Source organism: Amphiura filiformis, chromosome 1, assembly GCF_039555335.1.
Source record: "Amphiura filiformis chromosome 1, Afil_fr2py, whole genome shotgun sequence".
NCBI lineage: Eukaryota > Metazoa > Echinodermata > Ophiuroidea > Amphilepidida > Amphiuridae > Amphiura > Amphiura filiformis.
In genome coordinates this window covers 84,871,988-84,898,282 of record NC_092628.1, presented here as the reverse complement: position 1 = coordinate 84,898,282, position 26,295 = coordinate 84,871,988, and the positions used below count along the sequence as shown (strand labels likewise).

The 26,295-nt window shown below is 35.4% G+C and overlaps 1 protein-coding gene across 1 annotated transcript in view; it reads left to right on the top strand.

The window, feature by feature from the left end:
* The window catches only part of LOC140155419 (diacylglycerol kinase beta-like), a 169,681-nt gene that overhangs the window by 128,167 nt on the left and 15,219 nt on the right, over positions 1–26,295 (top strand). The window contains 9 exon segments of the mRNA XM_072178268.1: positions 637–711; positions 3,537–3,656; positions 4,930–5,050; positions 6,036–6,127; positions 7,632–7,679; positions 10,939–11,055; positions 14,612–14,710; positions 15,220–15,249; positions 16,286–16,351. Coding sequence (XP_072034369.1) covers positions 637–711; positions 3,537–3,656; positions 4,930–5,050; positions 6,036–6,127; positions 7,632–7,679; positions 10,939–11,055; positions 14,612–14,710; positions 15,220–15,249; positions 16,286–16,351 — 768 coding nt within the window.

The following is a 26,295-nucleotide window of genomic DNA, read 5'->3' as shown; positions in this document are numbered from 1 at the left end:
AATGAACAGTATGCTTGTCGGTCTTTGCTTGCTTCAATTTATCCGGCTTGTATTATTCTGTAATGTTTCATAAATTCACCTTCAAATCAAATCATGCCGACTGAAGAAAAGAAAAAAGAACAAGCTTTTTCTCTATCAATTTGCATGTGTATGAATATACAAAAATACATAAACTCTTTCATAATTTCTGATGGTGCTGTTAAAAATGATTTATGCCTACCGAAATCATAGCAGTTTTTAGTATTCTTATGCCCTGTTAAAAGAAATAAGGCTGTTGAATACACCATGGAATTCAACCATCTTGGAGTAATTTAATATTTTACATATTCAACAAAAATAGAGCAGGCATCTATTCAATTATATAATACATGAAAGATAAACACTTGAACAGGGAGCAAAAACTTGCAGTACCCTAGCAGAGAATGCAAGATACAATTTATATATTTGATATAATTGACCACTATACCAAGATATTTAAGAGGTGAAGTAATCATGACAAGTAAGGAATTGCCTACAATCCATGTTTTGCCCACAAAAAAATGTGTTTCTTCCTTTTCTTACATACTTCTGCATGTTGTTTCTTGTTCGTATTCACTTGCATATAGCCTAATTGTTGTTTCCTTTTTCTGTTTTCAGGAGTTGGACTGCATTGTCAATCAGATGATGCATGTTGCTGAATACCTTGGCTGGGATGTAACTGAACTTAGACCAGTAAGTGTACAACAAACAACAAGAAACATATTCACACATGTAATTCGATTTTAAGGAATTTATTCCACATATTTCACAAGTAGCTTAGTCATGAAAATAAACTTTCACAAATTGATCTGTTCGATGTATATTTGGTAAATCCAGAAGAAAGCAATACATTTTTTGATTGACAAAAATGACTGTAATTCAAAATCTCACAAATACATGCAATGGGTGCGATCCATTCATCATAATTATGTAGACGTGTGGAACCAAATGCAGGTTATTGAAATCATATAATGACCACACCTTAAAAACCGTATTGTGTGATGTGTTATGCACTCAAACAATTTACACGCTGGTGTAATTGGTCACTGGCGGTTGATATGTTTAAAGAGAAAATAAAGTAAAAATTATTTTGTTTCCAAGTCTAAAAGAAGAAAATAATGATACAGATGAATAACAAAATAAGTGCCAGTTTTGAAAGAGGTTGATGACTTTGTATCAGTTATTTTTCTGGTATTTTGAAAAGATCTTGATTGGCCACTGAATATCCAAAGCAAAATATTTAGATTTTACACAATACACTCAAAACAACTGATGCGCAGTCATTAACCTCTAAATGGTGTCTCAGAAAAATGTTCCTGCATTATTATTAATTTGCTTTACTGAAAGTATAAGTGAACAGTTGCTTTGTTTTGATATTCAATATCAAGTCATGCATCGGTGCAAACAGAAGGGTCAATAGCAAAATGCATGAATTATTTAAGTTGGTAAACAATATTACATTTTACAATTTTGAGTGCTAATGTTGTAGTCTTGTAACCCATCAAAAAGATACGAAAAAGACTTTTTGACTATTCGTAGGGCCACTCTGTGCATCTCATGCGGCTCATGTCCATTTTCACACTTATTGGACATCAGGTTTCATGTTTGCATTGACCTATACAAGGTTTGAAGTATACATATCAAGACTTGCTTTCATGTGGATTATAATGTCCATTCAGCTATGTAGCATCATATATCAGGACATACTTTTACAGTGATTAGAGTTTATTCAACCTCGCTTACCAGCCTTGTGAAAACTGATGTCAAATTTCAAAGTCACTTTGCCTAACAGCTCACAGCCCACATCTACAATTAATATTAGAAAAGTGTGATTTTACATAGGACATAGGATACGTTTTCCTCATGTTGCGTTGACTATGAAATGAGCTAGACTAAACAAGAGTCTGGTTTATATTTAGCTGATGAATAGACACACACCGTCATGTTACATTGCCACTAATGGCCAGACTAACGCTATGGACCACAATGGCCTCATCCCTATGGCATAGTCCAATAACCTCAATTAAACAATCATGGTGCAAAATTTGACCTCAAGTTGCTGAGTATGAGTTTTTGTACCCAAAGTTTCAAAGGTCATTCAATAAATGTATAAATGTATTGGGATTAAAGAACTGTGCACTAATAGATGAGAATGTTTTGGATCCTAGTGATAACAACAAAATTATTGAGAAGTAGATGACTGGGCACTGCATTATACCAGTGTCGGTGTGATTTGGTAAAAGTAGAAAGAGTAGTGTAGGAGGGGATGCTTTTATTGGAATTGGACAGTTTTTAGTTACATTTGCAGATATCAATACCTATGGGTCTTACTTCTCACTTTGAGTCTTCATGCAACTAGCCTTAATAATGTCCATTGCCTTGTAGCTTTTTGGCTATTAGAATTCTGTGGACATGCATTTGAAGTGTCATTTAATTTTCTGTGCCATAAGATCACCAAATCAAATTAGTATCTTACCAGTCCCTGAAATGTATTTTGAATACTCAAGATTTTCAATGTCCCCACTTTGTTAGCGAGTTCATATCCTGAATATTTTACACAAAGTGTCACATTTTATAAATAAGCTTACATTTTGTAGTAGGTTTAGTGTAAACAGTCTTTTAACACAAAATAAAATTTAGATTTGCTCCTGGCATTTAGCCCTCATTATTATGATGTGAAGATGCATCCTCATCATGAGAACTGTATACAGATGTTGTGATGGAGTTATCTTCACATAAAAATATTGAGGAGAAAATGTCTCAATTTTATTTTGGGTTGAAAGACTGTTTTTAATCACCAACACGTATGAATATTCACTTAAATATAGCTGTTTTTGTGCCCATGTTAGGGAAGTTAAGATATCAGGCTGATGAAGTAGGTTTCAAAGATCAGCTGACATTATTACTACTGTTGACCTATTCTAATTGGCATATATAATTTTCCTCATAAATCAAATGACTATATCACTGCTATTCACTTTATTCATTCACGTTGATATTTTTAGTGGCATATCCAGGGGTGTGTGGAGGGAGAGCGTAAACCTTGGGGTAGGCAGCAAAGCACAAAATAAGTAATAAGAAGATGATAGCAAAATATATAAAAATGGTGTTAAAATGTCTAAACCTCAGGAATCCTGGATATGCCCCTGGTTTTGTTTAGTTTGGATTGACTGTTCATACCAATGTACACATAGAATTAGGTTTCAGTACACAGAAGCCCCCCCCCCTCACACACACCCCAACACACACCCCTGTAAAGACAAAGTGGGGAGGGGAGATTACTCTTTAAGGAAAGATAGGTTGCTATTCTCATATAGCGTGATGTCCAATCATGGTTACACACAACAGATTGGTGAACTTTTTTGTTTCATATAGCAAAATGTTGCTCATTTATAGTCTTTTGATCATGAAATGAATATTAATGGAGGTGCTTTGGTGCTTACAAGATTATTAAATTTGACAGAATTTTTTAAATCACAATGTGCGGTAACAGTGTTATAATGTGTTAATTCCCGCAGATCTTACAAGACATGATGATAGAGATAGATTATGATTCAGATGGAACAGTATCACTGGAAGAATGGATCCGTGGAGGAATGACCACCATCCCTCTTCTAGTGCTATTAGGGCTAGACACAGTAAGTACATCCATGTAGAATGACGAAAGTCTGCCTAGATTATATGTGACACGATCATGGGAAATGAGTTTAATGTCAAAAAATATTAAACAAAATTTACATTGGTTACTAGTGCTTCAAAAATGGTATGTTATGAAAATGAACTTCTGGTTACCAATGTCAATATCAGCATCACTAGACTCATTCACTTGATTGCGTCACATATTATGTTTAAACGAACATGGCTGTTTCCTGACGTCATGCTATATACATTTGATTCACTGGCAGAGGAGGTTTGTGGATATGCATTGAAGCAAATAAATCTAAAATAAATTCACCTTACATGCAATTTACAAAGAATGTTCAAGCAGGACACCTGTCTCATCCAACTACCTTTAAAGCCATATTGTAACATTTCCATAAAAAATTAAATTATATTTCTTTTCAACAAAATGTTAGTATCACTGTCAAATATGTTCCGTTTTAATTTTGAACTGAACAAATGAAGCAAACAATGAAAATTGCTATTTAGTTTCTGCGCATATGTCGCCAATGCGTGTCACTCTGTTGATTGTGACTGAGGTCCGTCATTTTGGGGTGTTATGACCTTCATGCATGTACGTACAGTGTTATAAACATTGCGTACACGTTTTACTAATATTTTGATCGTAATTATTACCATAATTAACATTTGCACTTTTCTTTCCATTACTTATTTTGATGTACCAAATAGCAGAGGTTTTAATTCAGTATGTAAAGGATATATTTTACCTGATGATTCCTTGTTGACATTGGGCGGATAAGCTGTATTTTGTTCAAAAGGGTACCATGATTCATGACATTTCTTCTTGCACCTGATTTTCCGAACTTTTCCAATTTTGATTTGAAATGATCTATTATGGAAGTTGTGAAATGTGTGTGATATAATATAAGTTATATGATCAGAAAAGATTTGCTGTTCTGTAGTCTATTGGGCTATCCAGTTAAATCCATACACCCTATGGAAGACTTGGCCTTCTTCTTCCACACAGGGGGTGTGAATTTCAAATGGGGATACCTGAATGGATGACCCCATTTGAAATTCACTGTGATGGAGAGTAAGGTCATAGGTGTATAGATATCAATTGAAATAACCCATTTTGGTTGTCATATATGACAGATACCAGCACTTTATAAATTAAGTATCTGAAATTGACCCTGTTCATCATGTAAATATCTTTTTTAATTAATCTCTGGAATAGTTTCATCGTCAACAATGTTTTTATTCTTTTTTCTTTGTTTCTTCTCAACACAGAACGTCAAAGATGATGGTAACCATGTGTGGAGACTGAAGCAGTTCCACGGCAAACCTGCATTCTGTAATCTATGCCTCAATATACTAGTAGGCTTTGGCAAACAGGGCCTTACATGTACATGTAAGTCATCATTTTAGTCATAAAAAAATGGGTTGGAAAGATGACAAATATAGTGTGTCTCGTCTCAAGTTGAGAGCAGCGCCATGTTGGATTTTGCAGTGGCAGATTTGAATTGGTGCATTTACGTGGTTGCATTGCCAGCATAGGGATAAATCACCCCTCCACGCGTGTGTATACACCCCCAAATTTAGATTAGTATGCACAATTTGAATTTACTACTGCGAAATCCAAGGTGGCATAGATCTCAACTTGAGATGAGAAAGACTATTATAGCAGCTTCTCATGGCCTCCCAAAAGAGTGGCCATGAGACAAAAATGAGAAAAAAAGGTGATGCACACACACACATTATAGTTCAAAACCAATTAAATACTGTCTTGTATTCAATTTTTTAATCAATCTTAAATCCTTTCCAATAAACAGTGTGGCATTACGTGGGTACACTATTTTATTCCCCATGGATGATAATCCAATATGGCAAATTACCACAGCATTATCTGGAGACAAGACTGTATAATGTACCCCTTTTAGTTACACATGATTTTCTGGTGGTGTGATATGTACTCTGTATTCAGATGTTGAATCAAAGAGAAACAAGAGATGCATTTCTGATAATTACGTAAATGTGATATACACTGTACAGGCTGTATCAAAATGATTGGTACACTTCAGTTTTGTTGTTTATTGAAAATACTGCTTCTTCCAAGCACAACATTGATAATTAACCAGAATTTTTAGGTTTTTTTTAACATTTTTATAAACTTATCAGCAGATGAGGTGGCTGTTATGTTGTATTATGATGTGGAATCAGGCATGTCCATAATCACAGAAGACTTATGGGTACCAAACATTTTGATATGGCCTGTATAATTCGCTGTAACAATATCTCCCCATCCAATTTCTTAATAGAGAGTAGTACACAGTATATCAATATTAACATTTCACTTGACTTGATCTGTTTTCTGTTATTTTCCCCCCACTCTACAGTTTGTAAATATACGGTTCATGAAAGATGTGTACAAAGAGCACCGGCCAGCTGTATTAGTACCTATGTCAAGTCAAAACGGACTGCTGCCAATGTAAGTAGATGACTGTCATATTGGCTCTCTGATTTGGCTGCACAAGATGTATCTATAACAGAGATAGAGAAAGAGAGAGCCATACAGACAGACCTATAGAAAGACAGAGCGAGAGAGAGAAAGAGAGCATTTAAGTGAAGTAGAATAGAGTTATGGAACGATAAGGAGAGAGAGAGAGAGAGACACACACACAGAGAGAAACATATGTGACACAATCAAGAGGAATGAATCTAATGTCAATAATTTTCAATTTTGATTTTTGTTCACTAGTCATTCACACGTTAACCCTTCTAAATACCATTAAAGTAGACCATAATTTAATGGTATTCAGATCATAATTTAGGTCTAAATACCAAAATAGTTTGTCTTGTCTCATGTTGAGAGTAACGTCATATTGGATTTTGCAGTGTCAGATTTGAAATAGTGCATTTTGGTGGTTGCACCGCCAGCATATGGGCAAATCATGCTTCTAGCGTATGTATATACACCCTGCAGGATCAGGTTAGCATGCACAATTTGAGTCAGCCACTACAAAATCTAACATGGCGCTATTCTGAACTTGAGACAAAACACACTATATTTACAAAGTTAATGAGTGATTCTCTAGCTTTAAAAACAAAAAACAAACAAAAGAAAACATATCAATGGTTATCAATAATCAAAAATCAATATTAGCCTCATTAGACGCATTTCTCTTGTCATACCGTGTCAACACCAACAGCAGACAAAATGAGGGACAAAATTGACAGACGTACATTGTAATTGTTAAATATTACAGCAATTTTATTTTTTATTCAGATTTGTTTTTCAGAGCTACATTAACAAGCAAATAACCATGTTGGAATTGGGGAGAAACATTAAAGAGTAGACGTTCATTGGTGTGCTAACCTGGAATTTTATTGCCTCAAATAATAAGGGAACTGGGCAGATTAAACTCGGACAAATCTACTTGGCTGGAAATAATTGATGAAAGTCTCTGTAAGACAACTAGATATGAAATTAGCGAAAAAAGTAAATGAAAAGTCTTAATCCTTAAATGCAATCGGAATCAAATACAAAGCCACTAACGCAATCTAAATAATAGTAATAATTTCATCTTCCGGTTTTAATCAACTGAGTCCGAACCCGAGCAGTTTCAGACAAGTATTTGAATGAGGACTAAACCCTCACACACCCATTGCTTTCATCACACTTGCTACCAAACCAAGATTTTCAAAGTGGAGAGCCACAATAAATTGAAAAATGGTAGATTACAATTATTTTGATACAAGTTGTTCACACTTATTTCCAGCCTTGCAGAGTGGGTAGTACATTAATCATGCCATAAGGGGAACAAATAAACATTGTCTTTGTCTACAATTTACAAGTATCTTGTGTTCTTTTCATGTTAACTATTCTTTTTTTTCTTTTTTTATACTAACCCATATATCATCATCATTTCATCTTTTTGTCATGTTATTTTCTGATATGTTTTTATGCTTTATTGCCTGGTTATTTCTCACAGCAACAAAGCCTGTCCAAAAAAGATGCAGAACTTTGGGGTGAAGTACCGGTAAGGTTACCACCTCATTCAATCCATGTCAACATACCTGCAAGCAATGTCAGGGGGCCAACCACTTATGTTAACTCTCTTCACGCGGGTGTCGACTGCAGACGACATGTTTCCAAAAAAATTTAGTAATTCAAAAATTTCAGAAATGTAAATTGTCATGACCATATTTGGAAAACGCATGAAAAATGCATTAAAATGAGTACAAACAAGCCTAGTATTGGTTCAGTAGTTCTTAAGATAGATCTTGATATTTTGAGAAAATATTTCAAAACTTCAACTTTTTCCGTTGAAGCGCATGGCTAGCATGCAGAGCATTAATAACAAAAATGTTACTGGGATCATAAGGTTGATATACATTATGTATACCAAGTAGTTTGCAATAATTGATTGATCAATTCATGTCTGCAAGAGATTACATCTCTCCTGTTTTGCAGATAATATTCAGTTCACAATACAAGAAGAATTTTTGTCAAAATGGTTCTTATTTTCAAAAGTTTTTTCAATAGGAAAAAGGTTCTTTGTTCCAAAAGAACCATCATATCCGAATGTTTATTTGGGAGCCATTTCTCTATAATATAATAATTTCATTCAAAAATATGTTGTACTGAGTTCATTATCATCAATCGACTGTTGTGCAGTCCAGCTAAGTTATGCAAAGCTAAAATGATCATGGCATAAAATGATTCAAATGAAATCAGTATTGGTTTTATAAACTTTCTATAAATTTGGTAATAATTTGCTAATTGTAGACCAAGATGCCCATTGAATAGGGAGGAATAAGCATAAGCTCCCTCAAATCAACCAGTGTGTATCACTATGCTCAGTTGCTCTAATGGACCATCATAAGGGTATCAAACAACGCTCAGCCATCAATATAAGAAATATAGCAATGGTACATGGTCTGTGGTTACATTGCATTTAGATCAGGCCAAAGCTATTTCCTTCCAATATATCACATCAGGATTTGCTTGACTGTAAAACTAATTGGTCAAAAGGAAGCAGTAAAAGAAAGCATTTCTGAAAAAATAACAAAAAGAGAACATAATTGTAGACAATGAAATAAATGAATATTAAGTGATTTTGGGTTTCATCCATGCACTCTAGCTGGTGATTGGTCCCTGCATTGCTTAAGGTGTTCTCCTCAGTTTTCCTTGTTTTATGAGAGACATACGCAACCACCCTGTAGACTTCCCATCCAACCGTCTTGATATAGATGACATCGTAGTTTTGTGGTTATGTGAGAGGTGTTTTTCCTCCTTGATGTTTATGTGTACTTTGTGTTTGATAGTTGCTGCTTTGTAATTATTGCATGGGATAAAATGGCAGGTATGATATGTTGTGGTAAATGGCAATTAATGAGAAAATTGTGCACAAACACACCCATGCTTGCATTAAGAAACTGACAGTTGCATACATGCAGAATTTGGCATACACATAATGTTAAAATTCATGCACATGACACACAGACACACCCCATGTGTTTGCCATCAAATGTGCACACAATCATGTGGATTCTTTGCCTGATGGGCTTTCAATGGACATTTTCTGCCAGTTGTGCTTAATTTTGTCTAGTACCAACCAATAAAGGGGACTTCTTGTTCAATGGAATTTTGTTATGGTATTTCTAGTCTATTGCATCATTCTAGAACCACAGATTATCTGTGATTCTGTGTGTGTCCGAGTTTGTAAGTGTAATTTCAAACACATACACACCCCGACACCCCACCCCTACATACAGTGCTTACACATTTTGGTTTAATAACATTGTTGTTATCTTCACTTTTCACTTTATTCATTTAGCACATCATCCAGTCTAGTGCACATTCTGTTTAGTTTGTTTTTGTTTTTCTTAGTGGCAAGCTCTTCTATATTATTGGTGTTACTTGTTATAAATGTTATTTGGAATTGATGTTCTGAGCTTCAGAATGAATTTCAAAGATATGTTTTGTGAAAACAGTTTTACTTTATTCTTTGTATATGTGGGACTATGGTTGTATTTGAATTCAATTTATGCAAGTAGCATGCAGATTATTTCTCTGTTTAGTTATATGTTAAATTGATCTAGATATGATTTCATTTACAAGTAGTGTAATCTTCAATGGTAAGGCATTATTTAGTCATCTGAGTTGCATTCCAAAAGCTGATACAAGCAAATATTTAACAGTTTCAGATTTTGTACCCTATACGCTGGCAGAGTGATGTAATAATAATTTTTGAATATACCGTGCTGCACTGGTACGTTCACGCGGTACCTCTGCATTGAACCATGTCAAGCTGATTACTCGCACCTGTAAGATTAGTATCTTTCAAAAGACCGGTATTGTATTCAATCTATGAATACAGACATACACAGGTGATGAGTGCAACCTGCTTGTAGTACAGCGCGGTGTATTCAACAATTGTTTTCACCTATTGCTATGGTAGTTATTCCGATTATTACGTCACTTTGGCAGCATATATTATTGGTTTCAATCAGATCAATGTATTAAAATTAATATGGTGAATCACAGATTATAAAAAAACAACATTTTGTAGCATAACAAAGGCTTAGTACAGTCAGTCTGGAACTTGGAGTTTCACCAGTTTTACTGATTCACAGTTATTCTACCTAGACTATAGACTATAAGTTTATGCTAAATAAATAAAAAGGCAGCTCAAAACATATACATAACTTAAACTGATTGATTGATGATTGATTGATCAAGGTTTCATAGGTTAATCGATCAATTAGTCCAAAAATATGGAGTATATAAATACATTGTTGAGTTGGCGTATAGTAATAGACTCATATGGCTGTTACTGTTTGAGATTCATCTGCCAAGTAGTTAGTGATGAGTACCTGTCGGCTACCAGCTTACAACAAATAGGAATCTTCATATGTCATGTAGTAGTAGTACTGAATATTGTAAGTAGTACACAAGTGCACATACATATACTTTGGTTTACCTCAAGTTTGGAAGTGACATTGGTGCGTTTTGTGGTTGCGCCACACAATCATACCGACAAACTGCCTTGATACACTTGCATTTACTCTATGCATGCGCATTTAACTTCACATGCTGCGATTATGAACCAGCAAAATATGCACCTATGTCACTACTTAACTTGACGTGAATCAAAGTATTGCACAGTTTATTATTTCATGTATTTAATGGAATGTTTATAAAACCAGTCAGTGAGTAGATGTGACCTTAATTGGTTTATTTATTGTGTTAGAGATTTTGGTTTGATATTCAGCTGTCTTTCTTCATTTTTTTAGGTCATGAACCACCATTGGGTAGAAGGCAACTGCCCTGGCAAATGTGACCGCTGCAGAAAGTCTATCAAGAGTTATAACGGAGTTACCGGGCTACACTGTAGATGGTGTAAACTAACAGTAAGTATTGCAGGAGTGTATGGGATGTTTGAACAGGTCTGTATAATTGACCCTATGTCATGATGGAGGAAGTTATCTATACTATGATCAGCTCATAATTGGCAAGTTCTTTGTTACTGCACAAGTCAAGTTCCAATGAAGTTCCAACTTACACCCATGTAAATTCACAAAAGCATGCATCAGTCAAGCAATTTGGATATGTGCTGCGTCCAGCTATGTGTACGTCATTCTATATCATTCTACAATGTTATGAGTCCTGCCTATAACGAGCTGACCAGAGTATAGTTGATTCTGATATCCATAGCAGCAGCATTTTGAGATGTCCACGACATGGAAGGCTGATGTTGCTCTGGTTGGAATTACCTGATTATCTATCACAGTGAGTGGCAGGCAGGGCTTTATGCTGAAGAATGTTTGTTTAATTTATTTTAAGCTTATGAACTAGCTACTAGTCTAGACCATTTGGAAGTACCCACAATTGCGTTGGTCATACAAGATTTTGAAATCTGTTGGGACATTGCACTCTTGCTCTGAAGTCCTCCCATGTGGTCTATCAGTACTGCTCTCACATGATATGCTTGAAGCCCTCCTATGCTTGACAGTGGGCTCTGAAGCCCTCCTGTGATCTATCATACTGCTCTCCCATGATATGCTTGACAGTGGGCTCTGAAGCCCTCCCCCGTGATCTATCAGTACTGTTCTCTCATGATATGCTGGACAGTAGGCAATGAAGCCCTCCCTTGTGATCTATCAGTACTGCTCTCTCATGATATGCTGGACAGTGAGCAATAGAACCATGAGAAGGCTCCATCCAGTAATACTGTGTTTAGATAGTCAAGCTTTCATTGCACTGGAGTTTGGTGATATAGCCACATCTTGCTGCCATCATTTATTCTGAAATCATAAAAAGAACCTGAATGGAAAGATGTATATAGTGTTAATGGCAATCCCCCGGAAGATATTTGGAATAAATAGGCCTATACAAACATACTGAGCCTGACTCTCAATATTCCATAATCAAAGTAATCCTATCAACTAGGTGCCAATTTACCTTGTGTAATTCTGCAGGTGGCAACTTGTTTGTTACACTCAGTAACTGCCTAATATAGTCAACCATATTAAGGATTTGAGAACCACCTGTTTTCTCAAAATATCATGTTTGTCTGGAAACGGTTCATGATTACAAAATATACACACAGGGTTTCTTCTGCCAGATCAGGTTTCTTGATGGTCCAGGACTTCATTTGTCTATTTACGGTACATATTTGTGATTGAAATATCATCTGCTCATCAGCATCATAAACTGAATATACTGCTGGTTTTAATTCAGATTTAGCAGTAGATTTTTTAGTGTAGTATAATATTTTTGTTAACTGCTATTTGTGTTCGTCCATATCAAAAGGATGCACTTGTCGGCTGCTACACGTGTCTCTTTTTAACTAATAGCTACATGTAATACCAGACTCATCTCAAGTGGACGTCACTTCAAATCATCCCCAAGTCACAGGGTTTACAAATTTTATACAGATCTTAAACATTCCTAAACCATGTGACTTATACTGATGATTTGAAGTGACCTCCCCTTGAGATAAGTCTGGTATTTATTCCTAGCTATTAGTTTAAAAGAGACACCTGTAGCAGCCGACAAGTGCATCCTTTTGATATGGATGTACACATATGTGCTTTCACACAAGTCAAAGCACTGATGCATAAACTGGATACCACTAAAACTGCATTAATCAGCACAGGCTATGACTGTACTGGGATTATGAAAATCCAAACACCAGGACAGATTGACACTGGAACAGTCCAGGGTTTGCACCCTACTCTTTCTGAATCTAACTGTGATCTACATGTATGCATTTCAACTCTCTGTACCCGAGACCAATGGCTTTATGTCACTTCAAAAGATTTTTCACATGCATGGTTAATTTGGTTACCAACATAACAAAAAAGAAAGCGTGGTCTCTAGAATTTTCCACATACCAGTGGGGAATTGTTGCTTCGATTACAAATTGGTCTTCCCACTACCTTCTCTATTGCCAATTCTTAATCATCACGTTTCTTATTAGCACACATAACCGAGTGTGTACGTGCAGACTCAAACGTCCTGGAGTGAACAATATCTACAATAACCAGCTTACACAGGAATTTCAAACGTCATAGAGTGTTTGCCATGTTCCACGTCCCTTTTTCTCGAAAATACTTCATATAACTTGTCCATATTTGGCGTTTGTTCCAGGAAACATTAACCATCTCATTACTGGTATCATATAATATCAGCATGCCAAAAATTGAATAATAAAATCAGTTTCATGACCATATTTGGAATCAACATAATAATTAGATTGTATTAAGTACCAACAAGCCTAGTATTGGTTCAGCTTTTGTCAAGGTAGCTGGTAGCCATTGCCATGTCTTGAAAATTGACAGAACACAGTTCCCATTTGGTAGTGAATCTTAAACAGTGTCAAAAGGTTATTTGCGTAACCACCTGTGTGTGGAGAAGCGTAGTGAACAAGACAGGTAAATCAAACATTGATAGATCCATACCCAGAATGCTTTGTGGTGTAACCTTTTCGGGTTGTTTAACAATTTGATCAAAGTTACTTGTTTTTGTCTGAATGGGCTTACAGCAACCAATCCTGGGCACTGGCCGATATATGGGTTGTTTACTTGTCAGCATTGGCCAATAATCCTAATTTAGTTCCTTCTTGATTTAAAATATTATTTGCCAGCTTGGGTATAAATAATTTGGAACCCATTGCATCTTGGGATAGAGTCGTTCTACCTGTTGATAAAGATACTTGCCAGGATGATCTGTTTGCATTTGAGTCTGCTTAGCTGGAAACGTTGTCTTTTAATCTGTGCCTGAGGAATTGTAATGTTGTGCTCAAGGCGAAACCCTGTACGGATGTGTAAATAAACAGGTGTTACTGACAAAAGACACAAGTTCTCTTCCAATTTGGTCTTAACTTGTATTGACGTCACAATGAAGTCATGAGCCATTACAAAGCTTGTTGTGAGAACTTAAAAACTGAAGTATTATATATACCTGTGTATTGATTAGCTTCTCAGACCAGTCAGAGTCATTGGCATCAGAGCAAGTTGTGTTAATGTTTGGAGTTGTCCCTATTAAACCCTCACCATCAGGGATAACAGGTTATCCCGTCTCACATTGAGATGTTATGTACAAAGTGTCTCATGGATGAAGAGAAGGTGAAGATGTTGTGTAATATGTGCCATAGGATGTTATGTACTGATGAATCAACAAGTACTGCATATGGAGAAGCACCACAGGATGCGGTAATCATGATTATTTGCTTTTGATGTGTATGGTTCTTGTATGTGTTTATGTGTGCTTTTGTGAACAGCATCAATCTTGAACCCACATGTGAATTCACTGTGTAACAATGGAGACACACAGGGACCACGGATGTCCACACTTGCTTGACAGTGTCAATAGATAGCTTTGTCAAGAATACTTTTTTGATTGACTGGTTTTATTGAACCATTTTGACCTTCTCTCTCTCTCTCTCTCTCTGTTTCTATACAGCTTCACAACAAGTGCGCATCCCATGTTAAACCAGAGTGCAATATGGGAGAATTCCGAGATCACATCCTTCCACCTACCGCTATCTGCCCAGCTGTGCTGGTAAGTTATTCACAATTCTATGTTTTAGATTCATATGTATACATCATTCATATATTATTAAATAATTGACCATTTTCCAGTATCTTGAAATGCTTTTAGCCAGGCATGAAACTATTTGCCTCATAACAGGTGTTGCTTGGCACAGTTTTAAGCATACACAGTGATATTGAACTTACACACTGCTAATTGATGATGCAGGTTCAATTCTGGCACAAGTATTCTGGATAAGGCAAAACTGATCGATCATTGATTCTTTATCGTTACCAAATTACCCCTGTTTTATGAATAGATTTTTTGGTTTGGATACTTGAAAATTGTTAGTTAATTCTAAAATACTGTATAGATTAATATGTATTCAAATTTAGGAAACATGATTCAAATCAATTACTGTTTTGCTCTCTTTACTTGCCAAATAAATTCTGATCATGACGTTGACGATAAAACAACCTAGGTTAATTCTTAAAAATGTTGTTTCAACTTGTTTCCCATTCTTAACCGGTTTGTCACAGAGTTACACATCTGACACAATGTCATCTCCTGTGAGTACGGATCAGTTCTGACAGCAATTAAACCCCAACCACAAGTTTTTGTTAACCCACTAAAATTGCACTACTTACATCAGCATTTATTCCAATAAAAACACTGAAAACACTGAGGTACTGCCAGGTCTTTCTAAATAATATTATGACTGAACAAGTGTGTTGGAATGGATGGTGAATAGCTGAGGACCCCAACAGAATGTGTATTTTAATCATTGTTGTTTTACTTTTATTTGAGTAGCTTTATTTTCATATAACTATTCCACTTGTTTATTTATGCAGAAATACCATAAACATTCATTTTATTTTAATTTTGTTTATTTCAAAAGTATGTTTTGATGACAGTACAGGATAAACCGACCCAATTCTTGCATCAAATCTAAATATCACAAAGCTGAGAACAACTCATTTACCAACTTCATTTCAGAATCAACTCATTTATCAATTTCATTTCAAAAACTTTCATTTTTAGTGCACACTATTCATGGTTACGATGTTGTTTGGAACATTAATTTAGTCAAAATTTGTAAGCACAGGGCTTAGATATAAATGGACTCGTGAAAGTGAAACAGAATTATGGTTTGTGGCCAGCTTGATATGAACCCAAATTCTATAATCATATTAATAGATATTTGAAAATATGAAATTGGGCAATTTTGTGAAGTTTTGAGAAAAAAGACACTTATATGATTCCAATTCATCTAAATCTGAACATATTTATTGTACTTGATTGTCCTATATTGTCCTCACATTCTCCATTCCACATGGTCCTGAGTTGTCCACCTTGTGTCCATTATATTATTCATTGTGTGTATACCATCTAAAGACTGTATTACCAATCCCATACCAATACCATGTACTAGTGTCCTGAATGTCACTCTATTTGTAATGTCCATCTATATCCAACCTACCATCATATCATTTTTATTCACATAGCATTATCTTGATACTAAATGTGATACATAATAGCCATGATCATGATCATCATATTATAAACAAAACCACATATCATTACTTGTATTACCCCATTGCACAGGGGAGGGTTAACTCATGCCGTCAATCAATGCACAAAAGACCGTCAGGTTCTTCTACAGGAATCGAGGTACGTTTGTAGTCATCGTCGTCATCATCAGCCCCATTTTTTTCCAAAATGGCTGCTGCCTTGTCCTCATATGGTATCGTATGTGTGGTTGTTACAAAACATTGTTTGCAATGTGTATAGCTTTCTTCCTCTGGACATATATTTTCTATTCAAATTTGAAGTTTGTTGTTTGCTTCCTAAGTCTTGTATTATCTGTTCAGCTTTTGGTGTTGTTGGTTTGATGTTATTAGAGTTGAAATTTGTTGTTCTTTCGAAAATCATCACTGACCCTCATTCAATATGTAAAAATCATTACTGACCGTCAATATGTAAAATCATTATGGTTTAACTTGAATGCTGGACTATTAACACTTACATTTATCATTATATTTATGAGTAATCGAAAGAATTCAACTTGGTAATGAAATTCTGAATAACATTCATTATCAAATTACATTTTTTTCTTTATGAGAATGTGACTGGTTCAATGCTATCCCATCTATGTAACCAAGATTCCCTTAGTGGCGTACATGGGCTCGTACACGTATAAATAGAAAGCTCCTTCCTCTGAAATTCCCAACAAGAATTAAAGGTCCATGCCCAACCAGAATTAAGGGTCTGTGCCCTTATTTGCTGGTGGGGTTTTTACAGGAGGGCACTTTTAGTTTGTGCCTAGAATGCCAGTTATATCAAGGGAGCCCATATTATGGAAATCTTTACAGTATATGACCTGAAAACTATAGTAGATGATGTCTTGGTTATCAGTTTTTTTGTTATAGTTGCAAGTTGCCACATTGTGCTGACCATTGTCATGTGTTTGGTTGTTGTAGTAGCTATATTGCTTTTAAATTTGCTGGTTACTGGTAATACTAGTGTGTTCAAAAAAAGATACACAATATCAGGATGAATTATGCTACTATTGTTGGTCCTGGATGTTGCATTGGTTTGTATGGTGTTTGGTGATCAGTGTGTTCAGATCTCGAAGGCTATATGTTACTAAATTCATATGCTTCAACCTTCACAAATTAAATTCCTTAAACCCAATCTGGTGAACACTAATAGCCCTGCCCTCCCTACCCTGTTATTTAGTGTTGTCCATCCAAGTTCCTCATGCACTCTTCTGAAACATAGGTTCTTCAGGTTGAGACTAATGATACAGAAATAGTAGAAAACTTGTTTTGCGGACTGTTTTAAAGGGAACCTATGATTTCCTATGAAGAATGCAGTATCCCGTGTATTTTCTCTTCTTGAACATGGTCATGTATCAGAAACACATGCCCATCCCTATCTGAAAGCGGACAGTGCGCCACCAAAAAAAGGAATCCATGAACTAATGGAACCACAGATTTTCAGATTAAAAGTCTGTTCCAAACGTGTGATATTTCACTGAAATACAGCGTACATTTCTTTATTAGCATGTATTTTTATGTAAAGCATCAAGTTGTCTATTTAATTCTGTTCACATTTGGCATGAATACCGAGTTTTTTGTCCTCAACTTTGGGAGTTAACACGTACACTATTTCTTTGCCAAACACAAGCCTCCTGTGTGTTACTGCAGAACTGGGTCGTGTTTAAATCCCTACTGTTAATGCTGACATTGTTGTCAAGAACAAGTGAGAGCAATCCTCATTCACATGAGAGGAATATGTGTCAATTTTTGGTATTTTTCCTGGCATTTCTCAAAATTTCGTTTTAGTGTATTCAGGGAGGTTTCTTCAAAGCCCTTCTTATTATCATGTTCAGAGGAAATGTTGAGTCTCAAATCATAGGAAGGTCATAATCACTTTCCCTGTATTTGCATACCAGTCCATGTAAACCTTGTAAAGCTTCAATTACTTGATATTTGAATGTTATTTGTTGACAGTTTGATATTGCATTTTAAATATCATGGAAAAATAGTTAATACTACCGTATTGTTTGTATTAAATGCTCCCCTTCTAATAATCGCCTCCTCCAATTTTTCAATGGGGAAAAAAAACAAAAATGCAAAATTGAGATGCTATACTGTGTGAGTAAGCTCAGCTCAAGATCATTCATGTCACTGACGATTGCTATTAAAATTGCATGGAAAAAACCTATTATGACTTCCAGTTAATTGCTTAATTATGGTAGAATTTCACCAGTTTCATCAGATTTTTGTTTGATGATGCACTTACGTATGATGAACCTATGTTCAATATGGTTCCATGTGAGTGCGGCCATCTTGAATTTGAACTTGGTAGTAGGCGATTCTTAAGATTTTTTTCGCAGCCAATTTTTAAGGTTTTTTCACAGAAAATTCACTTTTAATAAATACCCTCCATTTGGTAAAAAGCAATGCAAACAATATGGTATGTACTATTGATGACACTAACAAACAGAGTGGTTAAAAGCTTACTTTATGGAATTAATATTGGATATAATTGGTTCATTTGTGTTCCCTGACAAGTGACAACCCTGAGAGTCACACAACCTATCGCAACAGGGTCAGCGAGCTTCTCATCTGCTCTATTCACCATCATAGCAAATACGTCATATCTTAGATACTGGTTCACATTTGGTTTGCACACCTGTTGGTTGGCAACCCAATGACTTTGTGTTGTGATCATTTTGATTGTGGTTCTGAACACAGATAGCGTGAACCAGTTGACCTGGTAACAATTGATTTTGACGTCACACTATGATGGAGAATTGGGCACTGTCAGATGGTGGCAGACAGGACCGAGCCAGTGCTCAATAAGGATAGCTGTTTACCACTCTGTTTAACATAAGGTATATTGTAGATAGTGATTAATAAGCAAACATGATGCATGCTGGGAATGAAAAGGGTTCAAAAACTATCGAATTCATCACCTGAGATCACAAATTTGAGCCCTTTTCATTCCCAGCATGCATCACTTCTGCCTATCGATTCCAATCAGCAATATACCTTATGTTTTCTATACATACAATCTAATAAAAAATTGTGATAACAAATGAGTGATTTATCAAATCATTTTAATCTATCTCTCTCAGCACTTTTTGTACATGTAACCATGACCACTTTAAAATTGACAGCCAAGTCAACTTCTGTTCTTGTATATTCTGGTATTTACATAACAGGAACACGACACTGTTTCTCTTTGAGCCTCCTTCTAAAGGGGTTTTGATATTATCACACCAAAAAAGTCCACCATTGGACAAAAACCCAAAGTCAATCGTTCGTTGTTGTAACACACTCACAAACTCATATTTTTTCACACCAATAGAGCCCGTCAGCCTTTTAGACGGTTAGACATTACACCCCAGATTTATATGTGTATGTCGTCAAACGTCAACGCGGTAGTCTTAACAACAAGGCACTCTGTAATGGCGGCGTTGACGTCACAATGACTACCTCTATAACCTACCTACTCCAAAATCAGTTCTGAAGCTCTCCCTAATGTGGGGTGTATAAAAACATTGATATTGCTGTCAACTTTAAATTGGACTGAGTTTATGTAACTAACCACATTTCAACATGTATGTGCCTTCAACCTGGTGTGAGGGTTTTCTCATTTCATTCATCTTATGTCATTTTGTTCTTTATTTTCTTACTAATGCTGTCTTCTGTATCAAACACAATAGCAAGTGAGTTATTATTGTTTACTGACCTTTCTTGTAAATAAAGTAATACTTAATCAAGGAGGGGTTTTAATCTCTCTGTTAAGGTATGGATACATTTCAGATCAGCAAGTATGCAGACAAGTGATAGTTGTAATTTCTTGTCACAGTATACAATATGAAAGATTTGCCAAACGACAGATTCCAACAAAAATATAAATCTTTAAACAAGTTCATATGGCATGTTAATTGCAACTGAGATTTTTCATTCTTTCTGTGAAATTCCAATGACGTTTTCACATTTTAGTGATGGTTCACCACTATACCAGTAGCTTTGTGAGTCTGTCAACCCATCACATCTGACTGCTTCTTTGAACTGCCGTAGAGGGTGTGATGAGTTGATCAAAGATATTAATCAAAGATATTGCTCCCTCAATTGGATAAAACAATGCAAAATATTCTTCACCTCACCTACACCATTCTAGTATAAAATAGGTGTTATATTAGAACTTTTTCCTTTGCCTGCATACTGTGGGAGTGCAGAACCAAGTTGATAAAGTACACTCACTTTATACAGGACAGACAGAATTGTTTTAGATTAGATGTTTGTTTTAAATGTGTAATTCACCAAGATTTGTATTTTCTCTGACCTTTATAACTTTTGACCTTTAACCTTTAACCTTAGTATTTATATTTCTTGATGTGGGTAAGATCTCTAACCTGTGATCTGTTCCATGCAGTCATTGGATATTTATTATTCTATTCTAAAATCTGCCTGTGTGTCTACATAGTAATTCACAGTGGTGCAACAAGATGGGTCCCATCACATACTAACAAACTCACCCCTACACACACTTTGCATATTTCTTATGGACTTTTCAGATGGACAGTTAACGCAGGTGTCATATAATAAAGGCCCATATTTTGGCCCTTTGAAGTATGTTTATCTTTCCTTTAACACTCCTGTTGTCATCCCCATCCACACCCTCCTTAATTCTATCAATTTTGTGTTTCACCCCAGTGTGTTATAATGTTAAGGATGTAGATTGCTTAACCTATAGATATCACATTTATAATTTGATTACCACCTTCATATCAATTCAGATACAGTCTTCATTCAAATGTTACATAATCATATCTTCACTTGATAAGTTACATATCACAATCACAATTGATCATACAATCACTCCATAATCAAAGGCATACATCACATTCTGCCGAATTCTTCAAAAAATTTCAAATAAAGGGTCTATTTTTAGGTATTCTAATATTCATGAAAATCACTTTCAGACTAAGGCCTACATAACAGTTTAAAGCACTATATAATTTGGGTTATCCCAGTTGGAATCCATACTACACCCCCTCTGTGAGAGATGAAGGTAATGTCTTCCATGAGGTGTATGGACTTTAACTGGAATAGCCCATTTCTGCACCTTTTGTTGCATCTTCACACTTAAAATTAAAGAAGGGAAAAGTTACAAAAAGGTTCCTTATTTCTGCAATTAAATGTTCGGGAAGGCCAGTAAGAACCTTTCTTTCTATGAGGAAGCTTATAAGTTCTCCTTAATTTCAAGACCTCTTTTTTCCTAATGCTTTTTTCTGAAACTTTCCAGTCTGCACATGATCTGGTGTCAGCTGCAGTTTGTGTGATTTTACACCACTAATAAAGCCACTTGCAGTCAAATTTTAATTTTGAAATTCTATGCCAATAAATATGAAATAATATTAGTAACAACTGTCGGGGAGGTTTTCTTTCCATTTTTAACTGATATAATGAGGTAAAATAAAAGAAAGCCTAATTACAATCTTAGCTTAACCAAAGAGCTCAATGGGAGATTTAATATTGTAATTACGACATTAATTCAAAATTACTCCATTGTCCTACAAGCACAACAAATTTGGCTGATTCCAATTAAGTGTAAGATGGGATACGTGTTATCAGGCTTGAAAAAAAAAATTCAAATTCATTTCAAAAGATTATACATTATGGCTTTCAAAATAAAGTTTAACACAGTGCAACAAGTTAAACTCAATTTACCCTAGCTAAGAAATGGGCGAATCCATGTTATTGTTTACTGGGTCAGAGGTCAATCATTGTCATGCAGATAAATTTGTATTGTTTGGCTCGACCCGGGAACCAATGGATTTTCGCGGGTTTCGGGCGTGATGAGGTGGTGATTTATTCACTGTTGGTTTTGTATTGGACACGACAACAACAAAAATCTTTAAAAAATCAAGCTTTGGGAAGCTTAAAATGTGCACGTTTACTGCATCAATAACAAGGACACGCTGATTTTTCTACCTTGTTTCTGCTTACTGCACAACAATATAATCAGGATTCAGGTTCCGAATTTAATGCTGCGCTATGTATAATTGGTGGCGAGTTCGGCGCTGGCCTGCAGAGCTAAAACTTGGATGTAAAAAATATTGATACATGTAGTAATATCAACATTTTGTGCACGTTTTGTGAGCTAGCCGAAGTCAGTATTCTATACAATCGTCGTGGAAAATTCCGGAAAATTACGGTAGAGCGAATCCCACTGAACAGCACAACATGCACGCAAAGCAGTCATCTTCAAGACTTCATGAAATTTGTGGTTGAGTAATTTCTGATTAGACGGAGAAATATCCGGGTGAGAATAAATTTATTTAATTTATGTATAATGCGGGAGTTGAAATTGTATTTAAATGCATCTAAATAATATTTAATGGTGTTTTCTTGCACACGAAAAGTGCTCCAAAACTTTGCAATTCCTGTGGCTTTACGCATTTAATATTAATGTTTGTTTACCAAGTGTGGTTCTATGAATAATTCATGAGGTGTAATTGTTATGTAGGGGCAGGGTTTTACAATGCACATGTAGCCATTATCCAAATAAGGCAAGGCGTAATAAAAGACACGCTCATTATGACGTCAGGGTCCTTGAGAATTTGACATGGGCGAATCAATCGATATCCCGATTGGCAAACAATGACTTTCCATTGCAAATCAATGGCGAATTTTTCCGGTGTCATCGTATACATTTGAGCCATAGTTTTTACCCGGCGAATTTGGACAAATATTACCAAAGTTGCAGCAATTGTCGAATCAGTTTGGCAGCTCGAATTCGGGATGGCAAAATTTAAGCAAATTAAACTATCGTTTTTGATTTTGTTGGTTCATTTAAGTAGGTTTTTTTCAGCATCGGATATGTTTTTAGGGTAAAGTTGACAGTCGTATTTTAATTTGGTGCGAATTCAGTTCAAGCAGTGCCAAGAAATATTGTCAGTTTTCTTGAAATTAATGTGGTTTTCATTCAAGGGATCCCTTTTATAGTTAAAACTCAAAAAATGCTGGGATCATTTGGCTTACTAATTTACGTATTAAAAGCTGGAAAATCATAAGTAGAGAATTTACAGATGGTCAATTTTATGTTCCTACTTGTAAATAACAAAATCAATAAAAATAGAATAACAAAAGGGAAGATGTAAGACGATGATAATGTCGGTCAACGATTACGTGTTTGGGTTGGGAAATCCCTAATAATGATAATGGTTTTAAGTAGCAAAATATACGGTGTGCAGATGATAATATTTAACGCCACTTGTAGCAAAATAGTTCACAAAGGCAATTTATTTTAGCCATAAAAAATCTGGAAAAATCCTTGTGCAATTTCCGTCTCCCTCGTTCGTCAAAATGGGGTAAAGACAGCCCGTCACCCCCTGGCGAATTTAGTGTATTAGGCGTTTGTGGTAAAATTTTAGACAATTTCTAGGTGTGATTTCACCTTTTTTATGTTAATGCAAGCATATTTTAGGTGATAATTGTTAGTATAACATTAGCAGGCCAGGTTTTTGTGGCTTATTGAAAGGAAGGGTATCATGAGTATATTTACCCTTGGATATTTACCTTCATCATGGACGATTATGTCTAAGCTTACTCTGCATAAAACGTATATAATTTACATGACAGAGTCAGTAATGCATTAGTTTTGTTTGTTTGGTTGAATTTGGTTTGATTGTGGCATAATGCCTTACTTAAAAGGTAACCTAGTTTCATCCATAAAGTGGTCATATAGTGTAGGTCTAATTTTAGTCACGGGTTGTAGACAAAATGTATCGAAAAACAAGGATAGCCCGATATGTCCCTAGTCTCGGCGAGAATTGTTATTGAATACTTGGATTTTGGATTTGGATTGGAAATTTGATTGGACTGGAATTGTAATGTTCTTTTCTTTGGATTTGGATTGAAGTTGGATTTAAAAATTGGATGTGAATTTAAAATTGAAAATAAATAAATTAATTAATTAATTAATTTAAAAAAAAAAAAAAAATATGCAATGTTTTTTTTTTAGGATTGAATTTGGATTGAAAATTGGTTTTGGATTTGGATTGGAAATTTGATTGGACTGGAATTGTAATGTTCTTTTCTTTGGCTTTGGATTGAAGTTGGATTTAAATTTGGATGTGGATTGAAAATTGGAAAAAATAAATAAATAAATAAATAACATTGCAACGCTCTTTTCTTTGCATTGAATTTGGATTGAATTTTGGATTGGAAATTTGATTGGACTGGAATTGTAATATTCTTTTCTTTGGATTTGGATTGAATTTGGATTTAAAATTGGATTAAAAAATAAATAAATAAATAATTGCAATGCTCTTTTCTTTGGATTGGATTTGGATTGAAAATTGGATGTGGATTGAAAATGGAAAAAAAAAATAAAAAAAATAAATAATTGCAATGCTCTTTTCTTTGGATTGGATTTGGATTGAAAATTGGATTTGGATGGAAAAAAAAAATAATAATGAAAGACCAGGGTTTATCACGTGTGTTACGGTCTGTGTGAGGGATTTTGATCATAGTTGCATACCTTTTTAACCTTGCATCCCTTGTTGGGCTTTGATCACAGGCTCAACGGGAATGTGGACGAGCTCTTCGAGTCTTTATAGAACTTGATGGTATTAGTAATGTGAAGTTCAGAAGTTCAACGGTAGATGTTAGATCATAAAACTTGGTGAAGAAGGATCTTGGATAGTTTAATAATCTTGTGGTAAATCTCAGGTCAAATATTTGGATGGTGATTTAAGGAGGAGTAGTTATGAGTGCCGCCAAATACATTGGTCATCGCCCTGTTGGCCACAAGGGGGTCAATTTAAAGTAAAGTAAAATAAATTGGATGGTCATGAAACCAATATAAAGATATCTAATTAGGAAAAATCGTTAAGCAGGGTCAAAGAACTAATTAATGTAGAGAAGGATTTCATGAAAAACGGGGATAAAAAATTTTGAGGTCAAGTAAGTAAAAGCGGATTGTGTGAAAATTGGGAAAATGTGTTCCCTCATCCCTTGCATTTGTGATACAATGACAAGGATATATTGTGTCAAAGCATTTTTATTGTGGATTAAGGGTAATTAAGGCAAAGATTGCTTCAGTTTCTGGAATTAGTAATTAGTAAATGTCATATTTTGAAAGGGTTAAATTTGTATGAGAGTAGATCGCACAAATAATTTGTCATGCTTATCCACATAACACGATGGTTCATAAAAATGGTCAGGGAAAGAAATTAATACAAATTAAATATTCATCTGTCTCCTGATAACTTGTGTTGGATCAAAACAAAATCGAGGAGGTTTATTCAAGTTACACAGGGTAATTAGTATAGATGTGCTGGCAGGTTGGTTCCCATTTCTTTCTTTTTTCTTTCTTTTATTTATATTGCAGGCGATACCAATGACACTTTGATGCTGGTGGTAAGAAACAAGCCTGACCTGTATGTACATGTACACCTGGACAACCATATAATTGCTAGTGACTACTAGACTTTGTGTGAGGCGACAGTAGACTTTGACATGCACAGCGAAGCATATGGAAAAATTTTGTGTCATCTGCGAAACTGAACTTACGCACGAGCAATACAAGGAGAGCATGCATCTTTTACACAAATTGTACTGTCAGAAGTCTATTGAACCAAATAAGTTCCGAAGTTCGGCGTCCAGCTAACGAAAAAGTAAACACTTTAAGGCTTCTCTTGGTGTATATAATAGCATCGTTTGATCAACCGCAGTTGAACTTTGCATGGGAAATATTAATTTGATCATTCCTTCGATGTCGAGTAGTGGAAATTTGAAAGATGGGTTGTGCATGATTTAGCCATGACCGGCGCTTTGGTAAGGCAACTGAGGAACAAAGGGTCGCATGAACGTCGAGAGTGCTGAAATAGAATAAAATAACGCAAGACATCAGGCAGAATGCTGTTAGCCACATTGGTCCCATATTTCCGACGCAAAATGGAATTAAACAACCCAATCACTGGGTTCTGTATGTGCGGTTGTGCGTAAGTGTACTGGCTAGGGTGTCTTACTCGGATTACAAGGTCTATTTCACTACACAACAGAATAACCCGATTTCTGCCTGAGATA